The sequence below is a fragment of the Paroedura picta genome, chromosome 5 (assembly GCF_049243985.1).
Source record: "Paroedura picta isolate Pp20150507F chromosome 5, Ppicta_v3.0, whole genome shotgun sequence".
NCBI lineage: Eukaryota > Metazoa > Chordata > Lepidosauria > Squamata > Gekkonidae > Paroedura > Paroedura picta.
In genome coordinates this window covers 21,117,621-21,140,135 of record NC_135373.1, presented here as the reverse complement: position 1 = coordinate 21,140,135, position 22,515 = coordinate 21,117,621, and the positions used below count along the sequence as shown (strand labels likewise).

The 22,515-nt window shown below is 51.5% G+C and overlaps 1 protein-coding gene across 1 annotated transcript; it reads right to left on the bottom strand.

The window, feature by feature from the left end:
• Positions 1-6,576: 6,576 nt before the first annotated feature.
• Positions 6,577-21,562, bottom strand: LOC143837269 (chemerin-like receptor 1). Its single transcript, XM_077336888.1, has 2 exons — positions 21,420-21,562; positions 6,577-10,164 (listed from the first exon to the last, which is right to left on the bottom strand). The coding sequence occupies exon 2, from the start codon at positions 10,158-10,160 to the stop codon at positions 9,201-9,203; it is 960 nt and encodes a 319-aa protein (XP_077193003.1). The 5' UTR covers positions 10,161-10,164; positions 21,420-21,562; the 3' UTR covers positions 6,577-9,200.
• Positions 21,563-22,515: the final 953 nt, after the last annotated feature.

The window sequence follows — 22,515 nt, the reverse complement described above, 5'->3', positions numbered from 1 at the left end:
GGGCAGAGAGAACTGCTCGCATTCCCCAGGGGTTTGCGCATCAGGAACGCACTCGCACATGCTGGGTTTTTTGGTATTCTGCTCATGTTTTTGGCAAGCTGCTTGGGGAATGAAAGGAGCCCAGAAAGCCCTGCCAATGTAACCGTTAGCGCTAATCACAGCATCTCACGATTGTGCCGCTGGCTTTAATTTACGCTCATCTGCCATCAAGTTTCCGTAATGGAGAGGTTTTTAAGATAAGCAGGCAGAGTGAGGGAGATGTTGGAAGTCAGCAGTTGTCAACCTCCCTAATGCCGCGACCCTTTAATACAGTTCCTCCTGTTGTGGTGACCCCCAACCATAAAATTATTCAAGGGTTCTTTCAAGAAATTAAACCCAAACTGACCCAATGGCGTGAAGATCCGTTGTTCATGATGGTAGATAAATTGGGTTTTTCCTGGGGTTTCTCAGTTCAGTTCTGCCTCTTGTCCCACCATGCCGATCTCGCTCTTTTCCGCTGCTCCAGACAGACGAACGCTCTGTCTCGATCTACCCTGCAAGGCTGTCGTGTAGATGCCCCCCTGGCCAAGCTGCTTGCCCTGTGAAAGGGTCGTTCGACTCCCAAAGGGGTCCCGCCCCCCCAGGTTGAGAACCACTATTGTAAGTGGTCACTGTGAAGGGGATGGGTGGAGTATGTGGATTTGTGATGGCAGATCAAGCAGGCAGATTGAGGGCTTAATATAGTGTAACTTCAAACTGCCTGGACGACCGGGTCTGGAAAGTTTGTGGCCAGGAGTGATAAAAGGATGTGAAACTGGAGGGCATCTGGGCATGCACAGAGCGCCTTCCCAGCCCTGTTTTAGAATTGGCCCCAACGCTGATACCGAGAAAGCGAATCTCTAAGGGTCAGTGTTACCACCATGTTGTGGGAACCCACTTGGTGTAGTGGTTAAGAACAGTGGCTTTTAATCTGGTGATGTGGGGTTGCTCTTCCACATGCAGCCAGCTGGGCGACCTTGGGCTAGTCAAAGTCCTGATAGTGCTGTTTTCACAAAGCAGTCCTATTAGAGCTTTTTCAGCCTCACCTACCTCATGGGGTGTCTGTTATGGGGAGGAAGGGAAGGCAATTGTAAGCTGCTTTGAGACTCCTTTGGGCAGTGAAAAGCGGGGTATAAAAGCCAACCCTTCTTAAGTTGAAAGAAGGCAATTTATTAAAAGGAATAGTGTCGGAAAGGGCAGAAATCCAGCAAAGAGGAGCCAGTGGCCAAGCTGCAGCTCCCCAGATGTCCTTGGAGTACAGTTACATGGCACCATGCTGGCTGGGCTTTGCACAAAGATCGGGTATTCCTGCCTGTGCTGCTGGCTGGCCTTGGCCTGCCTTTCACCTCTTGCTGAGAAGCTCAAGGGAAATTGCCCATGTTCAGGGGCACTCCACCTATGCATCCCAGTGCCAGGAGGTAGCATCAGGGGAAGGCCTCAGCTTTTTAAGGCCCAGTTGCCGTTTAGCTATTGCGAGAGGTGTGATGCTGGATTCCAGAAGCCGAAAATGAATGGCACAAAATGAAAAGGCTCTAGAATGGTAGAATGAGCCCTATGCATTTTGCATTCAGCTTTGTCGGGGATGGAGTTCACTTTTAGATCCCATTTCAATTCCTTGCCATGCAAGGCTGGAAAGGAATTGGAGAAGTATTGCCATGTATGTGAACACGGTGTCAGCCTTCACCAACATGGAAATGAAGGCTAATGCAAAGAGTCAATTGTTCTGGACCCATCAGGGCTCTTGGTGGTCTCCTGAAACTCTATGTAAGTCCCGGTTTCTCCCAGTTATTTGTTCATTGTTTGCTGGGGTTGGATTGAATCCAAGAGCTGTGTTTTCGAAGAACTTCTGGGTCTGTGCTGGGGGAACCCACAGACTTATTGAGTATCTCATTCAACCACTAAAGATCTTTTTGCACCATCTGCTGCTTTCTCTTTGCTGGAGGAGATGGACCAGGGTGTGATGTTCTTAAGACAAGGATCCTGTTTTTAGAAATATCTGCAATAAAGTGCCTTAAGTCTCAGCCTGGGACTCGGCATTTGCTACTCCTCTGAGCCGCAGGCCTTGAGTTGCATCGATCCCTGCTAGGAAGAATTCAAAGCCAGAGGCGGCAGACTATGCCAAGTTAGACAAAATGGCTTGTCTCGAGCTTCCCGGACACTCAACATGAGTTGAGCAAAGAAAAGAATGTTTGTGGGCCGCTCATCAATTACAAAGGTAAAAATTGAAATACCTAAGGAAGCCCATTTCACTGGTTCGTAAGTGGCTCAATCCGCTCATCTCTGGCATCTTTGTGTAGTGGACATTTAGAATCATAGAGTTGGAAGGGGCCATACAGGCCATCTAGCCCAACCCCCTGCTCAACGCAGGATCAGCCCTAAGCATCCTAAAGCAGCCAAGAAAAGTGTGCATCCAGCCTTTGCTTGAAGACTGCCAGTGAGGGGGAGCTCACCACCTCCTTAGGCAGCCTATTCCACTGCTGAACTACTCTGACTGTGAACTTTTTTTTCCTGATATCTAGCCTATATCGTTGTAGTTTAAACCCATTACTGCGTGTCCTCTCCTCTGCAGCCAATGGGAACAGCCTCCTGCCCTCCTCCAAGTGACAACCTTTCAAATACTTAAAGAGGGCTATCATGTCCCCTCTCAACCTCCTTTTCTCCAGGCTGAACATTCCCAAGTCCCTCAGCCTATCTTCATAGGGCTTGGTCCCTTGGCCCCTGTTCATCCTCGTCGCTCTCCTCTGTATCCTTTCAATTTTATCTACGTCCTTCTTGAAGTGAGGCCTCCAGAACTGCACACAGTACTCAGGTGTGGTCTGACCAGTGCCGTATACAATGGGACTATGACATCTTGTGGTGTCATTTAAACAGAACCTGCTTCGGTAACTGCTATATCTATCCAAAAATGGTATACCATATGTAGCCGATGACTAGGGGATCAATGTAGCCTTGAGCTATGGCAGGGGTGGCCAAACTGTGGCTCTCCAGATGTCCATGGACTACAGTTCCCATGAGCCTCTGCCAGGACATGTTGGAGAGCAGGACTCGAACCTGGGCCTTCAAGAGCTGATTGATACTCGAACCACTACAGACCTGTGTGACATAAAATCACAACCAACTTACAATAATGACCCCCAGGCCAGGGAGAAGCAGAAGTGGTGTGTCATCGTCTTACTCTGCAGGGCCTGGCTTGGTGGTCTCTCTCCCAAATATAGACCCTACTTAACTTCTGAAATCTGAAGAAACTGGGCTAAATGAGGCTGCCTTCATATAGGGGTAGTTAAACTGCGGCCCTCCAGATGTCCATGGACTACAATCCCTATGAGCTCCTGCCAGCAAATGCTTCAGAGCTCTGTCTGCTTCAGAGCAAATGCTGCCAGGGGCTCATGGGAACTGTAGTCCATGGACATCTGGAGGGCCGCAGTTTGACTGCCCCCTATAAGCACTACTCCATTCTAATTTAAGAGAAGAGGAGGAGCTGGTTTTTCTATCTCCCGCTTTTCATTACACCAAGGAGTCCCTAAGTGGTTTACAAACTTCTCACAATAGACACCCGGTGAGTCTGAGAGCTCTGAGAGAAATGCTCTGCAAGAGCAGCCCTAACAGAACTGTGACCGGCCCAAGGCCATCCAGCTGGCTGCGCATGAAGGAGCAGGGAATCGAACCCAGTTTCCAGATTGGGATCTGCTGCTCTTAAGCAGGTCGAGTAAAATACTCCAAACATGGGATATTAATCTAACTATGGTCGGTCAGGATATGAGAAGCTGAGATCAGTTACAAGGTTTTAGTTAACGGCCCTGGTTGTGTCTAAGCATGATACAGTGGCGCGAGGATTCGTTTTTTGGAAATTAGGGTTGGCAAGAGCGGGTTAAATCCCCCGCCCCCTCGGCGCTGTTCTTAAAGAAAACGAAGTTCTCATTAAAACTCCCCCTCCCAGAGTCTGCTCCAGCTTCCTTTAATGCCTGACATTAATGCCGTCGCCACATCTGCGTGCTCATGAATTCCTGAGTTATTCCCCCATGACCCTGCAATTAGTCGATTTGCATCGCTCGTTTTAATGTGTGTGTTTTATTCTGGTTCAAACGAGACCTGGCCCATGGCTCCCTCGCCCTCCGGAGAACGCGAAGGTCTCAAGTCCGGCTTGGAGTCTCATGATGAGGTTTCGCTCTGGAAGACCTTTGCTGCTCCTGCCCTGAGGGCTGCTGATGTGCGTGTGGCAGAGAGTGGTGCTTGAATTCAGCCGCATCTCGATGCTTCCTACCAAGGCTTCGCGATGCTCAAATATTGGAAAAATACAACACTGGGAAAGGCCCTGCAGACCCCTTCCCCCTTTCCCCCAGAGAAGGGAGTAGCCAAACAAGAGCTGTGCTCCTAAAAAGAATTTCTCTCTCGTCATGAGGACTAGGAACAATGTAATTTTACTCTTCGAGTTACCTTAACGTTTACAGGACAGTCCAGGCTAATCAGATCTCAGGCTGTTAGCAGGGCCAACCTGGTTCTTGAACGGAAGACCACCCCGAAAATCCAGGGCTGCAAAACCACCTCTGAATGTCACCTTGAAAATCCTTTTTTTTGGGGGGGCTGTCTCAATTAAGCGAAGACTTGGCAGCATTTCTCACCTTTGCTACTGATGGGCTGATGTACCGTCAATGGGAAAAGTGTGAACACCCCTAACCTGATGGCCCAAGTAGACTGATTGTGTCATGTCTCAGAAGCTAAGCAGGGTCAGCCCTGGTTAGAATTTGGATGGGAGACTGACAAGAGAGTCCAGGGGCATGATACAGAGGCAGGCCTCTGATAATCTCTGGTCTGGAAATCTCAGAAATTGGGTGACCACTGAGGAAGTCTTGGGTTGCTACACAGGGATAGGCCAGAGCAAAGACCCTCTGACTATCTGAACATATCTTGCTTTGAAATCACAATGGGGTGGCCACAAGTCACCTGTGACTGGACTCTTAGATGACCCAGAGATATGATAACCGTATTCAAGTCCTTGAAGGGCTCTTATATAGAGGGTGGAACAGAGCTGTTTTCTGTTGCCCCAGAAGGTCAGACCAGAACCAATGGGATGAAATTAATTCAAAAGAATTTTCTGCTCAACATCCGGAAGAAGTTCCTGACAATTAGAGTGGTTCCTCAGTGGAACAGGCTTCCTCGGGAGGTGGTGGGTTCTCCTCCTTTGGGAGTTTTTAAGCAGAGGCTAGATGGTCATCAGACATAAATGCTGATTTTATAACCTTAGGCAGATTGTGGCTGGGTGGGCAGGAAGGGATGTGCCAGTGTTCATCTCTTATGGTCCTTCCTTGCATACCCAGGGAATAGCTAATTGCCACTTTGGGAAGGTAGGTGAATTTTCTCCAGGCCAGGCTGGGTTCTGGAGACTTCTGGTGGCGGTGGGGATCATTTGGGCATGAAGTTGGGATCACCGTAGGCAGATAGTTGTGAATTCCTGCATTGTGCAGAGGGTTGGACTAGATGACCCTGGAGATCCCTTCCAACTCTGATTCTCTGACTTTCCAACCCCTCCACACACAAAATTTGCAGATTTCCCCCCTCCCCCCATATACTGTTTTTCCAGGCACCAGCTTTCTTTCCAACATGGTGTAAAACGCTCTTTCTTTCAGAACAGTCTTCTTCCTTTTGCCTCCCCCTGCCCTGCTCTCTCAATACAATCTAAGGAATGTCCTCCTTGCCATGTGCCAAAGTACAGCGCCATGCACTCATGGATGTGACCAGGGAGCTGGGGAGCGGGATATGTACTATGCGGCCAGCCCCCCCCCCCCCCACAGCCTGCTAAAGTGGAATGGCAGAAGGAAGGGGGTGGGGGACCCCAGCCCTTACTAATGCATTCATGACCCTGTTCTTTTCTGGCTTTGAAAATCTGGATGCAAAACCCTCTCTTCTTTGGGCTGGATTCTTTTGTTTCGCAAGACTGTGCAATCGCCTTCCGGGTAATGAGGGGTTGCCAGCTCTGGGTTGGGAAATACCTGGAGTTTTAAGTGAAACCAGGAGTGGGTGGGGAGGGGCTTCAGTGAAGTATAATGCTACAGAGTCTGCTCCCCAAAGCAGCATGTTCTCCAGGGTAACAGATTTCTGTTGCCTGCAGATTAGCTGTAAAACCAGGGGATCTCCAGGCCCCACCTGGAGACTGGCATCCATACACAGTAACGCTGCCCTCTCGCTTCCAGCCCTGGCTTCTCCGGACTGAGCTTTGGGTCAGTCTCCGGCAGTCTTGAATCCCACAGAAGGCCCGCCTATCCCCCACCTTCCTGTTCTCCCCCAAATTAGATTCTTGAAAGACAGCCCAGGCAAGCTCGATCCCATCAGATCTTGCAGAAGCCTTGCAGGGTCAGTCCTGGCTAGCAGCAGAAGGGGTGACTTCCAGCGAGCAACAGGATCTTGATGCGGGGCACAGGCAATGGCAAACCACCTCCAAAGGACCATTGCCCAGCAGCCAGGTTCTCTTGGGTTCTCCAGGCAACACTACACACATGCCCAACAACCAATAAAAAATAATCCGAAGAGCGCCTGTGACTTTCAGCTTTCCCCCCAGCGGCAAGAAGTCCCAGGGACAGCTCAGCAGAGCGGAATAGATTCCTGGGACTGAGAATGCACAGGAGCCGGCAACCATATGCAGGGGAGTGGGGGACTTGCTTTATTGACAGACATCGAAGCACAGAGCGGGCAGAGGCACTAGACCCCCACAGAGAGAGACGGCACCCCCAGAGATTTTGGAGAGCCCAGGACATGCCCGGCACAAACTCTCTGTCTTTGCTACCCAGGTGCCCTGTAAGACGTCACACATAAGCATGCACACCCCGTGAGTTGCCCATCCACAATAATCTTCCACGGAGCTACCGGTGAGCCAAGGCCTGGTGCCGGAACCTGAGCAGATAGATAGCTGGTGGCATTTGGACAGTCACCGTGCTGGTCTGAAGCAGCAGAACAAATATTTGAGTCTAGTGGTACCTTGAAGACCAATCAAGGGCCCCAGGTGAGTAAATACTGGTTGGTCTTCAAGGTGCCACAGAACTCCGGCATGCCCCTGGCTTCTTACCCAGGAGCTCAGGGTGGTATATGCAGTTCCCACTTGGAAAAGTTAGCATGGAGGGGGAGCCAGAGGGTTGACGACGCCAGGGTGGGGCAGTCCTGGAGATTTGGGGGGCACGGAGGTGGCTGTAAGCTTTTCCGATTTCATCTCCTGCTCTTGAGTGTGTGAGGTCCCTGCCACCGCTGCAGCGGAAGGGAGGTCAGACAGATAGTCCAGTCTCTGAGTTCTGTCCCGACTCACCTCTGCTAAGGACCACACCGGCCAAGGGAAAGCCTCCTCCATTTTAAGCAAGGTCTTGGGCGGGGGGTTGCTGGTGTCCAGTCGAGGCTGTGAACATTTGGTGAGGCAGGGCAGACAGGGCGAGGCACGCAGGTTGGGGGGGGGGGGGGCAGCCAGGGCGGCAGAAAGGGCCAAGGTGTGAAAGATGGCTGGTTCGATCTGCAGAAGCAAGCAAGTCCACAATACTTGTTCAGTCGTGCATACCAGGAGGCAGCCTGGTTTGCTTCCGGCCGCAGCATGCAGCCTCCTCTCCCTCCAGCATCCGTATTTTCGCCCCTGTGCTGAAAGAAACTGATTGGACACATTCCAAATTGAGACGTTCATTCAGCATTGGCTTGGCCGCATGCAGCTCCAAGCTAAAGGATCCTGTTTGAGTTAAACGGGTGGCTTAGAGGAGGAGTTGTCTACGGCGGCTATTCACATCTACAGTGTTTGAAGACCACTGGGGATCCCAACTTTTTTGAGCCACTGAGTTCCTTCAGAAATCTGACCCAGCGTGGTGGGCGCGGCCACAAAATGGCTGCTGCAGGAGGTGGAGCCAGCCGCAAAATGGTGGCCACGGCTCTCCTCCTGTCACACAGTAAAATTTAAAAAATTGCCGAGGTTTCCACAGGCCAGTTAGAAGCCCTGCTGGGTGAAAGCCCCGGCTGGCTCGCCCACTTTATAAAAGCACTCGGTGGGCACAAGGAAATGTGTTGGCAGGTGCTGTCGTTGGCTGCTCTTACATGTTACATTCTCCAAGCGTCCAGTTCATGTCCTTGAAAATCTCACATTCCCAGGCATTATTGTTGAAGGCAAAAGAGCAGGATTTTTCCCTGGGATGTTTCCCAAGTTAATCAGCGGACAGGGCAAAAGATTATCTGAATATTCCATCTAGTCCTGGCTAAGAGCGGGGGTCTCGTTGCCAGGGACCCCATTACTGGTGGGCCATTAGCCAATTGTTTGACTATTCTTTTTTTAATGCGGAGAACAGGACAATGCCTTTTCCGATCTTAGGCTACAGGCAGAGAAATGGCTTGAGCTTACCCTGCTGGCTGTTCCCAGCGCTGGACGGCTTTCGAAAGCAAGGCATACCTGTCGTCAGCAACTGACCCAGCCGTACCTTGGCAGGTTGCAGGACGCACCCCTTAAGGCAATGCTGTGGGGCAGAGAAGCCAACGTTGGTGAGGGGAGAGGGTGTTCAGAAGTTCTGTGCTCACGGTGCAGAATGCTGGCTTAGGGGCACAGAATGCAGCGATCTGGTGATTTTGTTTTTGAAATCCAATTGTAGCCCTTTGAAAAGACAGGCAGGTGAGAGCTTGAAGAGGCTGGGTAGGGGGCATGGCTCAGTAAGCAGAGCATCCGCCTGGTAGGCAGAAGGTCCCAGGTTAAATCCCTGCCCTCTGACCTTAATACTGACCTTGACAGCCCAAGGGCCTGATCTGGCAGAAAGCACTTGGATGCCTCCTGTTATAGAGGGCGGGGGGTCCACAGCTCAAGAGCACAGCTCTGCATGCGGGAGGTCCCAGGTTCAGACCCCGGCGGTTTGTAAAGCCATGTGCAAGAGTTGCTGATGGTCAAAGTGGACAACATTGAGAGTCACAGACCAATGGTCTCACATGATATAAGGCAGCTTCACGTGTTCCACAGTCAGGGTTGTGGGAGCAGAAGCAGGATAATTCGTGCAAGCAAGAGACGGAGGCCTCAACTTGCAGAACGGAATCTGGGATTGCGGAATTTGGCACGGAATCTGCACTGCCGGTGCCCTTGAAGTACACCCTCCTCTTCCTCCTAGCAGGAGGCCCCCAGCTGACACTGAAATGGTACACTATGACCCTCCGGGCGTGGCCGCTCTGTGCTTCCGTGGCCGCCCTCAAACGCTGGCTGCTATCGGCGCCTCCTCGAAAGCCGTCTTGAAGACCTGCAATAGGGACCGCCTCACCGCGTCCTGGAACTCCTGCCCCACGAAGACGTAGAGCAAAGGGTTGATGCAGCTGTTGAACATGGCCAGGCACTTGGAGAGAGGGATGGCCACCATGCGCACGGCGTCCGGAACGACAGTCATGGAGATCCGGGCCAGGGCTAGGGCGTGGTAGGGCAGCCAGCAGAGGAAGAAGCAGAAGACGACTCTGGTGACCACCAAGAGGGGCTTGCTGGACTTGTTGAACTTCTTCTTGCGCATGGTCATCACCAGGATGGTGTAGGAGATGGAGATGACCAGCAAAGGCATGAGGAACTGGTAGAGAAAGATGCAGATGGTGAGGACCTCGGCTTCCTGCCAGTCCTGGAAGACATCCAGGTTGCTGCAAGAGGTCCGGTTCTTCTCTATCAAGGTCTCAGTGAAGAAGTAAGAGCTGGGGACAAAGAAGGCCAAGGAGAGAAGCCAGAGGGCTCCACAAGCTGCCCAGATAAGCCGCGGGGTACGGTAGTTCTGGCACCAAACGGGGGCCACCACGAGGACACAGCGGTCGACGCTGATGGAGCTGAGCAGCAGCACCCCGCTGCACAGGCTGAGTCCAAAGAGGCAGTTGGCCACCTTGCAGGCCACAGATCCAAATGGCCAATCCAGGTCGAGGGACAAGTTCAACACGGTGACCAAGATCAGGGAGGTGGAAGCCAGGTCAGCCAAAGCGAGGTTGAAAAACCAGACCGTGTTGGACGTCCAGCGGAGTTTCCAGCCGGTGACCCACAACACCACCCCGTTCCCGGTCACCCCGGTCAGGAAGATGAAGCTGAAGGCCACCCCGGTGGTGACCTTGACTGCATGGCGCACAGCGGGGTCCTCCAGGAGCATGGGGGGAGAGGACTCGTTGGCCACTGGCGTTGTTGACATCTCCCTGATAAAAAGAAAATGAGAGAGAGAGAGTGAGATCTATTGAGGACAGAATGATTCTCTCCCCCCTCCATTGTGGAGGTTCTAACTTCCAGGACTCAGCCCTTAATAATATGCTTTGAATACATCCAGTCATTTTGTTTTTTCTGGGAGAAAACTGTTACTCATATCAGTTCTATATTAGCATGCCCTCCCCCCACGCCTTGAATAAATCTTTGTTGGTCTTAACGGACTCTGATTTTATTGTGTTACTTCAGACCAACACGGCTACTCATTTGAATCTTTTTCTTTTCTGTTCTTTTCGAGGATGCTTGTATACTTTTAAACTCTCCTCCCTTTTCTTAGCAGCCCACTGATGGTCAATGAAAACGAGCCCTCGGTGCCCTCATTACAAACAAAGGACTTGTAGTTACAACATTGGAGATATAGGGGGTTACTGCAGTCTTATTTTCCTTGCTTGTGTGTTCCTGCAGGTTTTTTTTTTGGGGGGGGGGGGGCGGAGGAGATCTGTTCCACATGCGTTTTGCTCCCCCTGGTGGCCAATTCACTATTGCATTGGTTTACGTCTGGCATAAAACCCTTCCTGTTAAATCTGCAGGGATATAGGACACACAAAACAGTGTGATATTGACTGCTGGAAGGAGCAAACTATGTATAGAACAGAAAAACAGGAAAAGAGGGACTTATAGACAAGGAAAATAGGTATGCGGAAAACCAGTATCTGCCTGCCTCCTGTATATCAGTAGATCCTGTAGCTTTACAACTTGATCAATATTTGAACACATGGCTATAAGCTGCAATCACACATGGACTTACTTTTAGCTATATGGACACGTTTTAATAGAAATGTATGTGTAGATTTGCTTTTACTGTAATATTTTTTATTTTTGCTCTCTCTGCATATACAGTCTCCATCTCTTTTCTCTGTTTTAAAAAAGATTAGTTACTGGATTTCGGGAAGGGAGCACTGTCCTCATGTAGAACTCCTGCATTTTGAAACCCTGTGTGTTAAGAGGGTCTTTAAGAGGTGCCAGTGAGGAAAGGTTTAATTCAAATCTAGCGGGCTACAAATTCAATTGATGCCATTAGACAAGCTGTCTGCCATCTCAGAATGATGACATTGCTCTGCCCTGCAGGGTTGTTGTATCTCAGTAAGCCTTACAACAGCTCTGCAGAGCTGGCCAGTATTCTTGGAACAGAGGAATGGCTCAGTGGTTAGAGCCCCTCCTTTGCATACAGAAAGCCCCAAGGGTCAGTCTGAGACATCTCCACATAGAAGGATCTTGAGGGTTGTATATGACTGCTTTATGCTTCAGGATTATTATTATTATTTTATTTATCATTTAAAGAAGAGCTGTTTTTTATACCCTACTTCTCAGTACCTGAAGGAAGCTCAAAGCGGCTTACAAGCACCTCTCCCTTTCTCTCCTCACAGCAGACCTCCTGTGAGGGAGGTGAGGCTGAGAGAGCCCTGATATCACTGAAGAAGATAATTGGTTCTTAGATGCCACTTTTCTCTACCTGAAGGAGTCTCAAAGTGGCTTACATTCGACTTCCCTTTCCTCTCCCTACAACAGACAACCTGAGAGGTAGGTGAGGCAGAGAGAACCCTGGGAGAACTGTCTGCAAGAACACCTGTAAGAACTGTGACTGGCCCAAGGTCACCAAGCTGACTGCATGTGGAGGAGGAGTGGAGAATCAAATCACATTAGAGAATCAAACCACTCTTGATCACGACGCCCTGCTGGCTCTCATACAATTTGTGTAATATAGCCAGGAATTCCTTAGATTGTTTGACTGCCAGGCAAGAGATGTTCAGAAGTGTCTTGCTTTTGCCTGCCCCCAAGCCACGAGAAAGAGCCTCTTGTGGCGCAGAGTGGTAAGGCAGCCGTCTGAAAGCTTTGCCCATGAGGCTGGGAGTTTGATCCCAGCAGCCGCCTCAAGGCTGACTCAGCCTTCCATCCTTCCGAGGTCGGTGAAATGAGTACCCAGCTTGCTGGGGGGTAAACGGTCATGACTGGGGAAGGCACTGGCAAACCACCCCGTATTGAGTCTGCCATGAAAACGCTAGAGGGCGTCACCCCAAGGGTCAGACATGACTCGGTGCTTGCACAGGGGATACCTTTACCTTTACCTTTAAGCCACGAGACCCACGTTCCTCTGACATTGCCCTTCCAGTGGCAAGCCAGTGCCTACCCTGCTTAGATTCTGAGAGATCTGCCTGTGCTCTCTAGGTCTGCTTCAGGATGACCCCCAGTATGGACCGGCGATGCTGCATACACTGTCTCTGCATGAGCCATCTGACGGTGTATTCATGACGCATGAGAGGGAGGCTGCATCCCCTAAAGTGCTCTGATTCATGGGCAGCCAACCTTTGGACCTGACATCTCTGCTGAGCAATGAGAACAGATCCAGGTAGGCGGAAGAAGCATTGTAACCTGCAAGGAGGCTTGGAGTCAGGCTGCTCTCTGGTCTCTTCCTCCTCCTGTGGGTTTCTCCTGGTGAGCCTTCGCATAAGGGGCATCCCAGGAGCTGTACAAACAGGTACAAGCTGCCCAGTGAAGTTATACTTCATGCTGCTGGAGGTTCAGTTTCCAGGAAGGTCGAGAATCATTACCTCACTGCCCACCATGGAAGCAGCTCGTGGACTAAAGCAGTGGTTCTCAATCTGGGGGTCGAATGACCCTTTCACAGGGGTCGCAGCAGGGCCCTTCTCTCCAAGGGGGTCCCAAAGGCGCTGACATCGCTCCTCTTCCATTTCACCCACACAACAGCCTTGCGGGGTAGATCAAGAAAGAGCGTTTGTCTGTCTGGTGCAACGGAAAAGAGCGAGATCGGCACGGTGGGACAAGAGGCAGAACTGAACTGAGAAACCCCCGAAAAAAAGCAGTTCATATACAATCCTGAACAAGGGATCTTCACGCCATTGGTCAGTTTGGGTTTAATTTCTGTGAAAGAACCCTTGCATCATTTTATGGTTGGGGGTCACCACAACAGGAGGAACTGTATTAAAGGGTCGCGGCATTAGGAAGGTTGAGAACCCCTGAACAAAAGGAAAGACATCTTGCACCCGAAAGCAGATTGCAGAAATTACTACCGAGAAGGCAGAGACAGCCAGGAGAATCAATGGCTTTAAAAGGGGAGGGAGACAGATTCACTGCTCCGTCAGTTGCTGCTAGGCGTGATGGCTCAAACCAAAGGGCCACATGTGGAGGCCATAAATGCCTAAAGCCCTGTGCTAAGAGGGAGGAGGCCTCGGCCACCCCCGGATAAACTGTCTCCGGGCCGTGCGAAACAGAAAACAAAAAACCTAACTGGAATTAGGTAAGAACTGAAAGGCTGGATGTCTGTACAATTTAGAGAACAAGTTCTAAAACGATATAAATATTTATTGTGTGCAAATGTTTTATTGCGCAAAATGGAAGAGGTGAAATAAAATCCAGGTGAAAAATGTATGCATGGGCCAAACATATCATATGCATATTTTAGGACTTGGAGCAGCCCTTTTCAACCTTTTGACCCTGAAATAATTGTTCAGACTTCCAGGAGTCCAAGAAATGATGTCACCTGGCCGCACCCCCTGCCGCACCCCCAGAAGTGACATCACTGCCCACACCCTTTTGCTCCCTCCCCCTGCCTTTACTACTACTATGACAGCTGTGACTCATGTAGGCCAGAAAGAAGAGGAGGGGCTGAGAAGACAGCCAAGACCCCCCCCTCATATCATGCCATTTCCCAGCTGCCGTGGACCCCCTTCCAAACTCCCATGGACCCTCGGGGGTCCACAGACCCCTGGTTGGGAATCCCTGACTTATAGGTTCATTTAACCTTTCAGGTCCAAGCTAATTCCTGTTAGAGTGTTTGTTTTCTGTTTCACGTAGCCTTTCTCCCCTCTTAGTTCTTTGGCCACCGTAATGCCTGTTGGTGCCACACACCTTCAACCACCATCTGCACACAGAGGTAGGAGACTTCCTTTGGCAAGTGCGCTGATCTAACCCGTTTCTTATCTTCAAGTGGCAACTTAGACAGCCTTTTCCATGGTGAGATTCTCAACCACACCACTGCGCACGATCTACAAAGAGGGCTACTTTATTTGAGAACCCAGAGCAGGAAACCTCTTTCATTGCATAAGATTTCTTTAGCAGGACGACAACCCTACTCAAAGGATTGCAGGCTGTGGGGAACCTCTGGGGCATCCTCCAATTCCTCTCTCCTTCCTTCCTTCCTTCCTTCCTTCCTTCCTTCCTTCCTTCCTTCCTTCCTTCCTTCCACTGTTCTCTTCCTGCCTGCCTGCCTGCCTGCCTGCCTTCCTTCCTTCCTTCCTTCCTTCCTTCCTTCCTTCCTTCCTTCCTTCCGTTCTCTTCCATTTTCATCAATTTCCTTCCTTCCTTCCTTCCTTCCTTCCTTCCTTCCTTCCTTCCTTCCTTCCTTCCTTCCTTCCTTCCTTCCTTCCTTCCTTCCTTCCTTCCTGCCTGCCTGCCTGCCTGCCTGCCTGCCTGCCTGCCTGCCTGCCTGCCTTCTTTCCTTCCTTCCTGTACAATCAACTGTAGCTGGAACGGAGAATAGGTTCCCTCTTGGGCTGCGAGGTCAACGCATAAGGGAATACTGGTTAAGTTAGATGGTGCCGGTGTGGTTTGGGAACTCTGGACGTGGGGGTTCTTTTCCATGGCGACATTTCTCCCACGCAGGCCCCCACCCCCTTACGCCGCCACCTTTCCCCCCATCCCTATCTCTATAATTGCAATTCTCAAGGGCAAGCTCAGTTGCTCTGGTTACAACTTCTGCCGTGGCTCGGAAATTTACACAGAGTGCATGAGAGATAGGAAAGGCCATTGGGGATGGAGCTTTTCTTTGCGCAAAGCATTGAAAAGCGTAGTCAGACTGCAGGGCTGTTCTGTTCACATGAGAAGGGGGCGGGTGTTGATGTAACCGGGAGCTGGTTCGGCCCGTGTGGTCCGACTGGGCACACTGCCTCTGGGTGCCATTCAAAGCTCTCAGGCTATGTGGGGGAACGGAGCTGAATCAGCAGGCAGAGGCTAGTGGACCAGAGGGTGTTGTGGCATTTTTTTGGCACAATAAGACTACCAAGTTTTCGTGAGCCGTTCCAGGGGCATGGTCTGGCAGGGCTTATAAAAGGCTCTATTTGCTTGGCACACCCCCAATAACTAGGGTTGCTAACTTCCAGGAGGGGCCTGGAGGTCTCCCCAAATTCCAACTAATCTCCAAACTGAATTTAGTCCCCCTGAACCCAAATGGCTGCTTTGGAAGGTGGACTCCAGGGCATTTTACCCAGCCCTCCCCAAATCTTGTCCTTGGTGTAGTGGTTAGGAGTGTGGACTTCTAATATGGCAAGCCAGGTTCGATTCTACACTCCTCCACATGCAGCCACCTGGGTGACTTTGGGCTCGCCACAGCACTGATAAAGCTGTTCTGATCAAACTAATATCAGGGCTCTCTCAGCCTCACCCACCTCACAGGGAGTCTGTTGTGGGGAGAGGAAAGGGAAGGGGATTGTAATCCACTTTGAGACTCCTTTGGTCAGGGAAAAGCAGTATATAAGGACCAATTACCTTCTTCAGTAATATCAGGGATCTCTCAGCCTCGCCTACCTCACAGGGTGTCTGTTGTGGGAAGAGGAAAGGGAAGGCGAATGTAAGCCACTTTGAGACTCCTTTGGGAAGAGAAAAGCAGCATATAAGAACCAACTTTTCTCCTCCTCCTCCATGGCTCCACTTCCAAATCTCCAGGAATTCCCCCCCCCCCCCCCCGCTCCCTGCCAAGAAGTGTTATTGTCCCTCCTCGGTTTTGGAGTTATGTGTTTGTGAGCTTACCTTGGGACACAGATATGCTTTAAATAAATCCTAATAATGGTTTCTGCCTTGATCAATTCTTTTTCTTTTAAGGTGCCCACAAGTCCCTGTTTTGGCTGCATTAGATGAACCCAGCTTTGGCCTTCTGGAACCTCCCTGTGGATTTGCACCAAATGTTAATTAAATGAAGAGATTTATTAGCTAATTAGCCCTGATCCTAGAGCAGGCTTTCTCAGCCTGGAGTTTCTTGACAGCCCTGGAAGGATTTCCCGGATGGGTGGGAATTAATTATTATTTAAAATATAGTTTAAAATTTTATTTAACATTTATTGGGTGATATCATCATATATGATCATGTCAACCTGCTCCCCCCCAAAGAAAGGCCAATGAAGGGCCTGGAGGGGATGGGAAGGTGAGCGGACCCAGGTGGGCGTGTCCACAGCCTTGCTTCCCAACTCTATTTTGCAGGATCGTGCCACTTCTGGGGTTTCTTAAAGCCTGAAAAATGTTCCAGGGGTTTCTCAGTGGTGAAAAAGTTCAGAGAAGATGCCCTAGAAGGAAATAAATCCAGTCATATCAGAGTTGCAAGCTGAAACTGAACAGCCAAACAGCAGAATTTGGAATTTTGGTTTTTTTTTTGAGAATGTTCAGGTTTGGCTGGTGTCATTCAGTTTGTGGTGGGGGTCAGATTTTAGGCACCAGACGTTTCCTACTTGGAGTGGGGGAGAAACCTGCTTCACAAAATTCTGTAGAATGCAACCTCTGGCGGTTGAATTACGGAAAATTTACCAGGGAGCTTTCAGTCTGAGCTTTTGTCTGTTTTGCCCTCCACAGCAGATCTTCCGAAGGACGCAATCCTGTTATGCAACAGCATAATGAGGCCGCATTATTTACTGAGCTATTGTTGGGTCTCCGTACAGGTGTTGGGTAACTTACAGGTGACTCCAGGTGCTGTTTGAACACCCAGCAGCACATTATGCAGAAAACTTCCCACAGTGGCTGCTCTCCATGAAGGTGCTCCTGAGCTTTAGTTCAGCTCAGAGATGCCTCCAGCAGATCACTTAGGGTCGCCCCTTGTGATAAGCAGACATAGGGCGATGGATCCTACAAACCCTTCTCCTGGGGTTGCCAACCTCCAGGTGGGGAGCAAAACACGAAGGCTGTGGGAGGCAAATGCATAATGAATCTTCCCCGTTTATTTTGTGACAGTAAGAGCCTCAAGAAAGGCTTCTGTATTTTAATTTCCTTATCAAGAACTCCCGGTTAGCAGCTCTAGACGACATAATTGGGATTCTGATGAAGCGTCTTGATTTGAAAGCAGCGTTAGGGGGAAATGGCTGAATTCTTGATCCGCTAGACATAAGGGAGTTCTCCATAAGCGAGTTAAAATAAAGGCCCCTTTATTGAGGAGGCTCTTACTGCCACAAAATGAACTTTCATTCTATATTTGCCTCTCACGGTCTTCATGTTTGGCTCCCCATACCGTGTGGCCAATTTGTTCTCGTGATTTTAACCTGCAGGAGGGACCTGGAGGCCTCCTGGCATCGGAATCAAACAAGGGAAGTTGGTCTCTACAGCACTGCCTGCCCAGGGGCTGTTCTTCCAGGGCTTTATCCTGAACCTCCAGGAACCTCCCCATCCAGAGTTGGCAAGCCTGTGCCTTTGCTTCCCATCCGGGAGAAACAGGGATTTCCTGGGCTTTTGTCAAGGAAGCTGAGGCACAACTCCAGGCAGAAAAGGGTGCACACTGAGATAGCATTCCCTGTTTCTTTTCCTCTGCTTTTCCAGTTTTGACCCAGAATATTAAAAGGTAAAGGTAAAGGTATCCCCTGTGCAAGCACCAGGTCATGTCTGACCCTTGGGGTGACGCCCTCTAGCGTTTTCATGGCAGACTCAATACGGGGTGGTTTGCCAGTGCCTTCCCCAGTCATTACCGTTTACCCCCCAGCAAGCTGGGTACTCATTTTACCGACCTCGGAAGGATGGAAGGCTGAGTCAACCTTGAGCCGGCTGCTGGGATTGAACTCCCAGCCTCATGGGCAAAGCTTTCAGACAGCTGCCTTACCACTCTGCGCCACAAGAGGCCCAGAATATTAGGACTCAACATTCCATGCGATGCTTTGGCCTCCCCCAAATGCTTTGGACTTCCCCAGTCACCCCTGCAGGACTTATACCCACCTTTTGTTCACTTCTGGGTGCCTTGAGCTGCAGTTTTCCCCCCTGAAAAACAGCTTGGTGTAGTGGTTAAGCTTAGCAGGCTCTAACCTGGACAACTGGGTTAGGTCCCCCCCCCCCTCCTCCACATGCAGCAATCTGGGTGACTGTGGGCCAGTCCCAGTTCTCTCAGAGCTCTCTCAATCCCTCCGGCCTCGCAGGGTGGAGAGGAGGAAGGGAAGGTGATTGTAAGCCGTTTGAGATTCCCCCCGGGTGGTGAAAAGCAGTGTATAAAAAACCCAACTCTTCTTCTAAACGTATTTGGAATTGGTGGCTTGGGGCTGGAGGGAAAACGGTCACTTCCCCCGGCCATCATGAACGGCTTTCCTTGGGGACCTCCCCTCCTCGCCACCCCTTTGGCTTCGTACAGGTTCAAATGAGCGTATAGCAGTGGTTCTCAACCTGGGGGGTCGAATGACCCCTTTGGGGGTCGAATGAGCTCTTCACAGGGGCCACAGCAGAGCACGCAGCTTGGTTGAGGGGGGCGCCATCCACACAACAGCCTTGCGGGGTAGGCCGAGATAGAGCGTTCGTCTGTCTGGAGCAGCGAAAAAGAGCGAGATCGGCATGGTGGGACAAGAGGCAGAACTCAACTGAGAAAACCCGGGGGGGGGGAACCAATTTATATACAATCATGAACAATGGATCTTCACGCCATTGGTCAGTTTCGGTTTAATTTCTATGAAAGAACCCCGGCATAATTTTATGGTTGGGGGTCACAACATGAGGAACTGTATTAAAGGGTCGCGCCATTAGGAACCACTGGCGGATAGGGGCTTTGAGGGGTTAACTGCAACCCGTGGTGCTGAAATGAACACCCCCTTCCCAGCGCTGCGGACAACGTGGGCCGCGTGGCCTTTTTGCTGCACCGCGGGAGAGCTGCACCGGCTGAATGTCCACCCACATCTACCCCCCCCCCCCGCCTCCCGCTGCGTAAAAGACACACAGTCCCAATTTCGGGTCTTCCTCAACTGCTTAACGCAGGGGTAGTCAACCTGTGGTCCTCCAGATGTCCATGGATTACAATTCCCATGAGCAAATGCTGGCAGGGGCTCATGGGAATTGTAATCCATGGACATCTGGAGGACCACAGGTTGACTACCCCTGGCTTAACGGTCAGAGGAGGGTTCGCCGGAGCTGCGCACGGTCCGAAGACGGACATTCAACCGGTGCTGCGTCCCCGCCCCCATTGACGGCAGGGCTAAGCGCGGCTCCCCGTCCGGGCCACGTGCTTGGCCGCCGTCGAGCCTCATTAGGCGCCTAATGGCTGCGCGTCCAGCTGCCGGGCCGCGAAGAAGCCGCCGCCGCCGCCACGGGAGCCGCGCACGGATTGGTCCGCCTGGAGCGGACCAATACCCGAGGGGGATAGGCGGGGTTGGATTAGGCTGCGAAGTTTCTCCGGGGGGGGAACTGCATCCAGGGATGCCAACCCCCAGGCAGGACCTGGAATGACAGCTCTTCTCCCGCATGGGACCTTTGGGGGGCGGCCTCTAGGGCACTGTTGTCTCTGCCATCTCCAAATCGTCAGGAGTTTCCCAACCTGGCATTCCCAAACCTTACTTGGGAATCAGCTGTAACCCCCGGGGATCTCCAGCCTCCACCTGGAGGTTGGCAACTGCAGCTTTCACTCACTGTCCCGGGTGTTCGTTCAGGTCATGCTACGGTGGTTTGAGATAAATGGGGGCGGCGTTTGGGGAAGGGAGGGGAGGGGGTAACGCCTGGAGAGTTGACTCTCCAAAACGGCCGTTTTCTTCAGGGGAGTGGATCGTTGTCGTTTGGAGATCAGTTGCAATCCCGGGAGATCGCCAGACCCCACCTGGAGGCTGGCAACCATAAATTAAGCCCTTTGTCACCCGCACTACCCTCTCCTCCGCCCTCCCACCGCAGTTGCCTGGCACTCCCACCTTCCAGATATGCTACACCAGAGGTGACCAAACTGTTAAGGCTCCAGATACTTATGGATTGCAATTACTGTGAGCCCCTGACATCCATGGGCATCTGTAGAGCCACAGTCTGGCCACCCCTGTGCTCGAGGGCATTATTCTGAACATGAGGCTTGGACTGCGGACCCCCTTCTCTGGTTCCCCCACCCATTCTGCTTTCTCTAGCAGCCCCCTGCACACTGAGGTCCGCATCTCCCATATTGTGATTTCATAGCTTCACGCTGCGTCTTTTAAAAACGGAGCCTCTCTATCCAGAAGCAGTCTACCTCTGAAGATCGGCTTCTGGGTGCATCATATATGCGATGTTTCTTCTTAGTTCTGCGCTCTTCAAAATGGAACCTCCCCATTCATCAGCACTCTTCCCCCAACCACTGACTCTCAGTCATTGGAAAAGCGACTGCTTAGTTTTTCACCATTTAAAAAGTGGTGCCTCCAAATTCAGAAGCAGCCTACCTCTGATCTCTGGCCCCCAGGCCCGCTGGAGAGGCGGCTACTTTGTTTTGCACTTTTCCAAATGGAGCCTCTCTATCCAGCAGCAATCTACCTCTGATTTGTAAACCTCACTCCAAGGCTCTAAGTAAGAGCTGCCCGGATACATGCCTTGAGCCTTGACTGACCACGGGTGTGTGTGTGGGGGGGGGGGCAGAGCGCTAAAGCGATCCCACTTTGGTCATACCTCGCGATTCTTCCCACTCTGCTTTTGCCCTCTCAGCCAGCCCTTCCTCGCCCCCCCCATTGGTCCTCCCCCCTTCCATTGTGAAGCCACAGGATCAACAGTTGTCTGCCGTCTCTTGGAATGGGATGGTGACGCACAAATGGGTTTTTATTGTCGCTTGGAGCCCTGAAGTATTTGGTGAAATCTGTTTTAAATAAAGAGCCCCGCAGTGGCCTATAGGGATGAGAAGAGAAGCGGGGGGGGGGGGGTGAGGGGGGCAGCTTGTCTCCGGCAAGAAGGGAAGCGCACATGAATGCCCAATAATGCATCAAGTCTCCTTGCTTGAGCACAGAGGGACCCATGCCTGATCTTCAAACGGGAGAGATGCACAAGCCTGGCACCACCCCCGGCGAAATCCCACAGGGACGTTTGCCAAAAAGTTGCCCATCTTCTGAATTGTGCCTTAAAAAGGCAATTATAATTCTTGAGGATGGTCTTTCTGAAACCTGCTAGCAATGACAAATCGCCTTCCCCAAAGCCTCCTTTAAGGAGGACCAGCAATTTCTTCTCAAGCGGTCTGGGACGGGGGGGGTGGGGGGGTGGAGGAGAAGTGGCCCGGAACAGAATCGTGTCCTACCTTGCCGCTGGCGCTGCCGGTGGGCTGCCACCCGCCTCTCCCGCTGGTTAAAGGGCCGATGCCTTCCCTCTGCCCATCTGCCGGGTGAGCCTCAGGTTGGTTCCCCCGGCAGGCAGAAGATGCTCTTCAAAGGAAACCCTGGGCGGGAGGACAGGTAGGGATGTGCCACTCCTCCTCGGGCGAGGCCAGGGGCTGGCTGTGAGCGAGGCGGATTAGCTGTTCCTCGCCAGGTGCTTCTCTGGGCTCCGCCGCCTGCGGGAGCCGGGAGAGCTTGTGCTGAGGGGAGTGAGCCGAGCTGAATGCGGAGAAAACTCCGCTGCCCAATCGCATCCCTGCGAGATCCAGAGGGGTGTCTCCCTCACGCTTAATGGATGCCACAAACAGCCTCACTCCCCTCCAGCCCTTTCCTTTCCTCTGGCCGGCTGTACAGTCCTGCCTAGGGTGGTGTGGAGGAGCTCGGAGGTGGAGGATCTCGAGTTCGAGGGTCACCTTTGCCCCAAGCTCTTCTGATGTTTTGAGTGTCTGAAAACTGAAAAAGCCTGAACATTAGTTGCCTTGGCTTCAAAGGGCTGTCGTATGGCTGCTCACCAGGCTGGCCCGCCTGGCAGGTTTGTTGTGGGGAACACGGCAATAATTTTTGTGATACGCTTGGACCGGAGCAGGGCGAAAGCTCTTTCTGGTGGCTTCCTGAGGATCTCTTTCACACACGTGAGCCCCAGACAAGACAAGAGGCATGCTCCTTTTCAAGAGAGACATGAAACTGGACTCCAGTCATTCCTGAGAGATCGGCAGGGTTGATTCCAGCCCTCGGTTCAGCTGCAGCTGGGATTATTTTCTCTCGATGGGCATCCTCGGCTGCGTGCCCACTTCAGAGCAGCACAGAACTCTTTGTGGGACTCTGCAAGGTGAGTGCCGGGTCGCCTCCCTCTCTGCAGGGAGTGAAAAGCTGCAACTTTTACAGGCTTGGGGTGGAACGGTGATGGGGACAGCTTCCCTACTCCAGTTTGAGTAGCTGTTGTGTGTCCAAAGGCTCAGGGCAGGAAATCCAACACGACAACCGTCTCTAGCCACAAGTGTATTTCCTCAAGCTGCTTCC

Bases quoted from the DNA above. Each gene is read 5' to 3' on its own strand.
- LOC143837269 (XM_077336888.1), bottom strand. From the start codon at position 10,160: ATGTCAACAACGCCAGTGGCCAACGAGTCCTCTCCCCCCATGCTCCTG.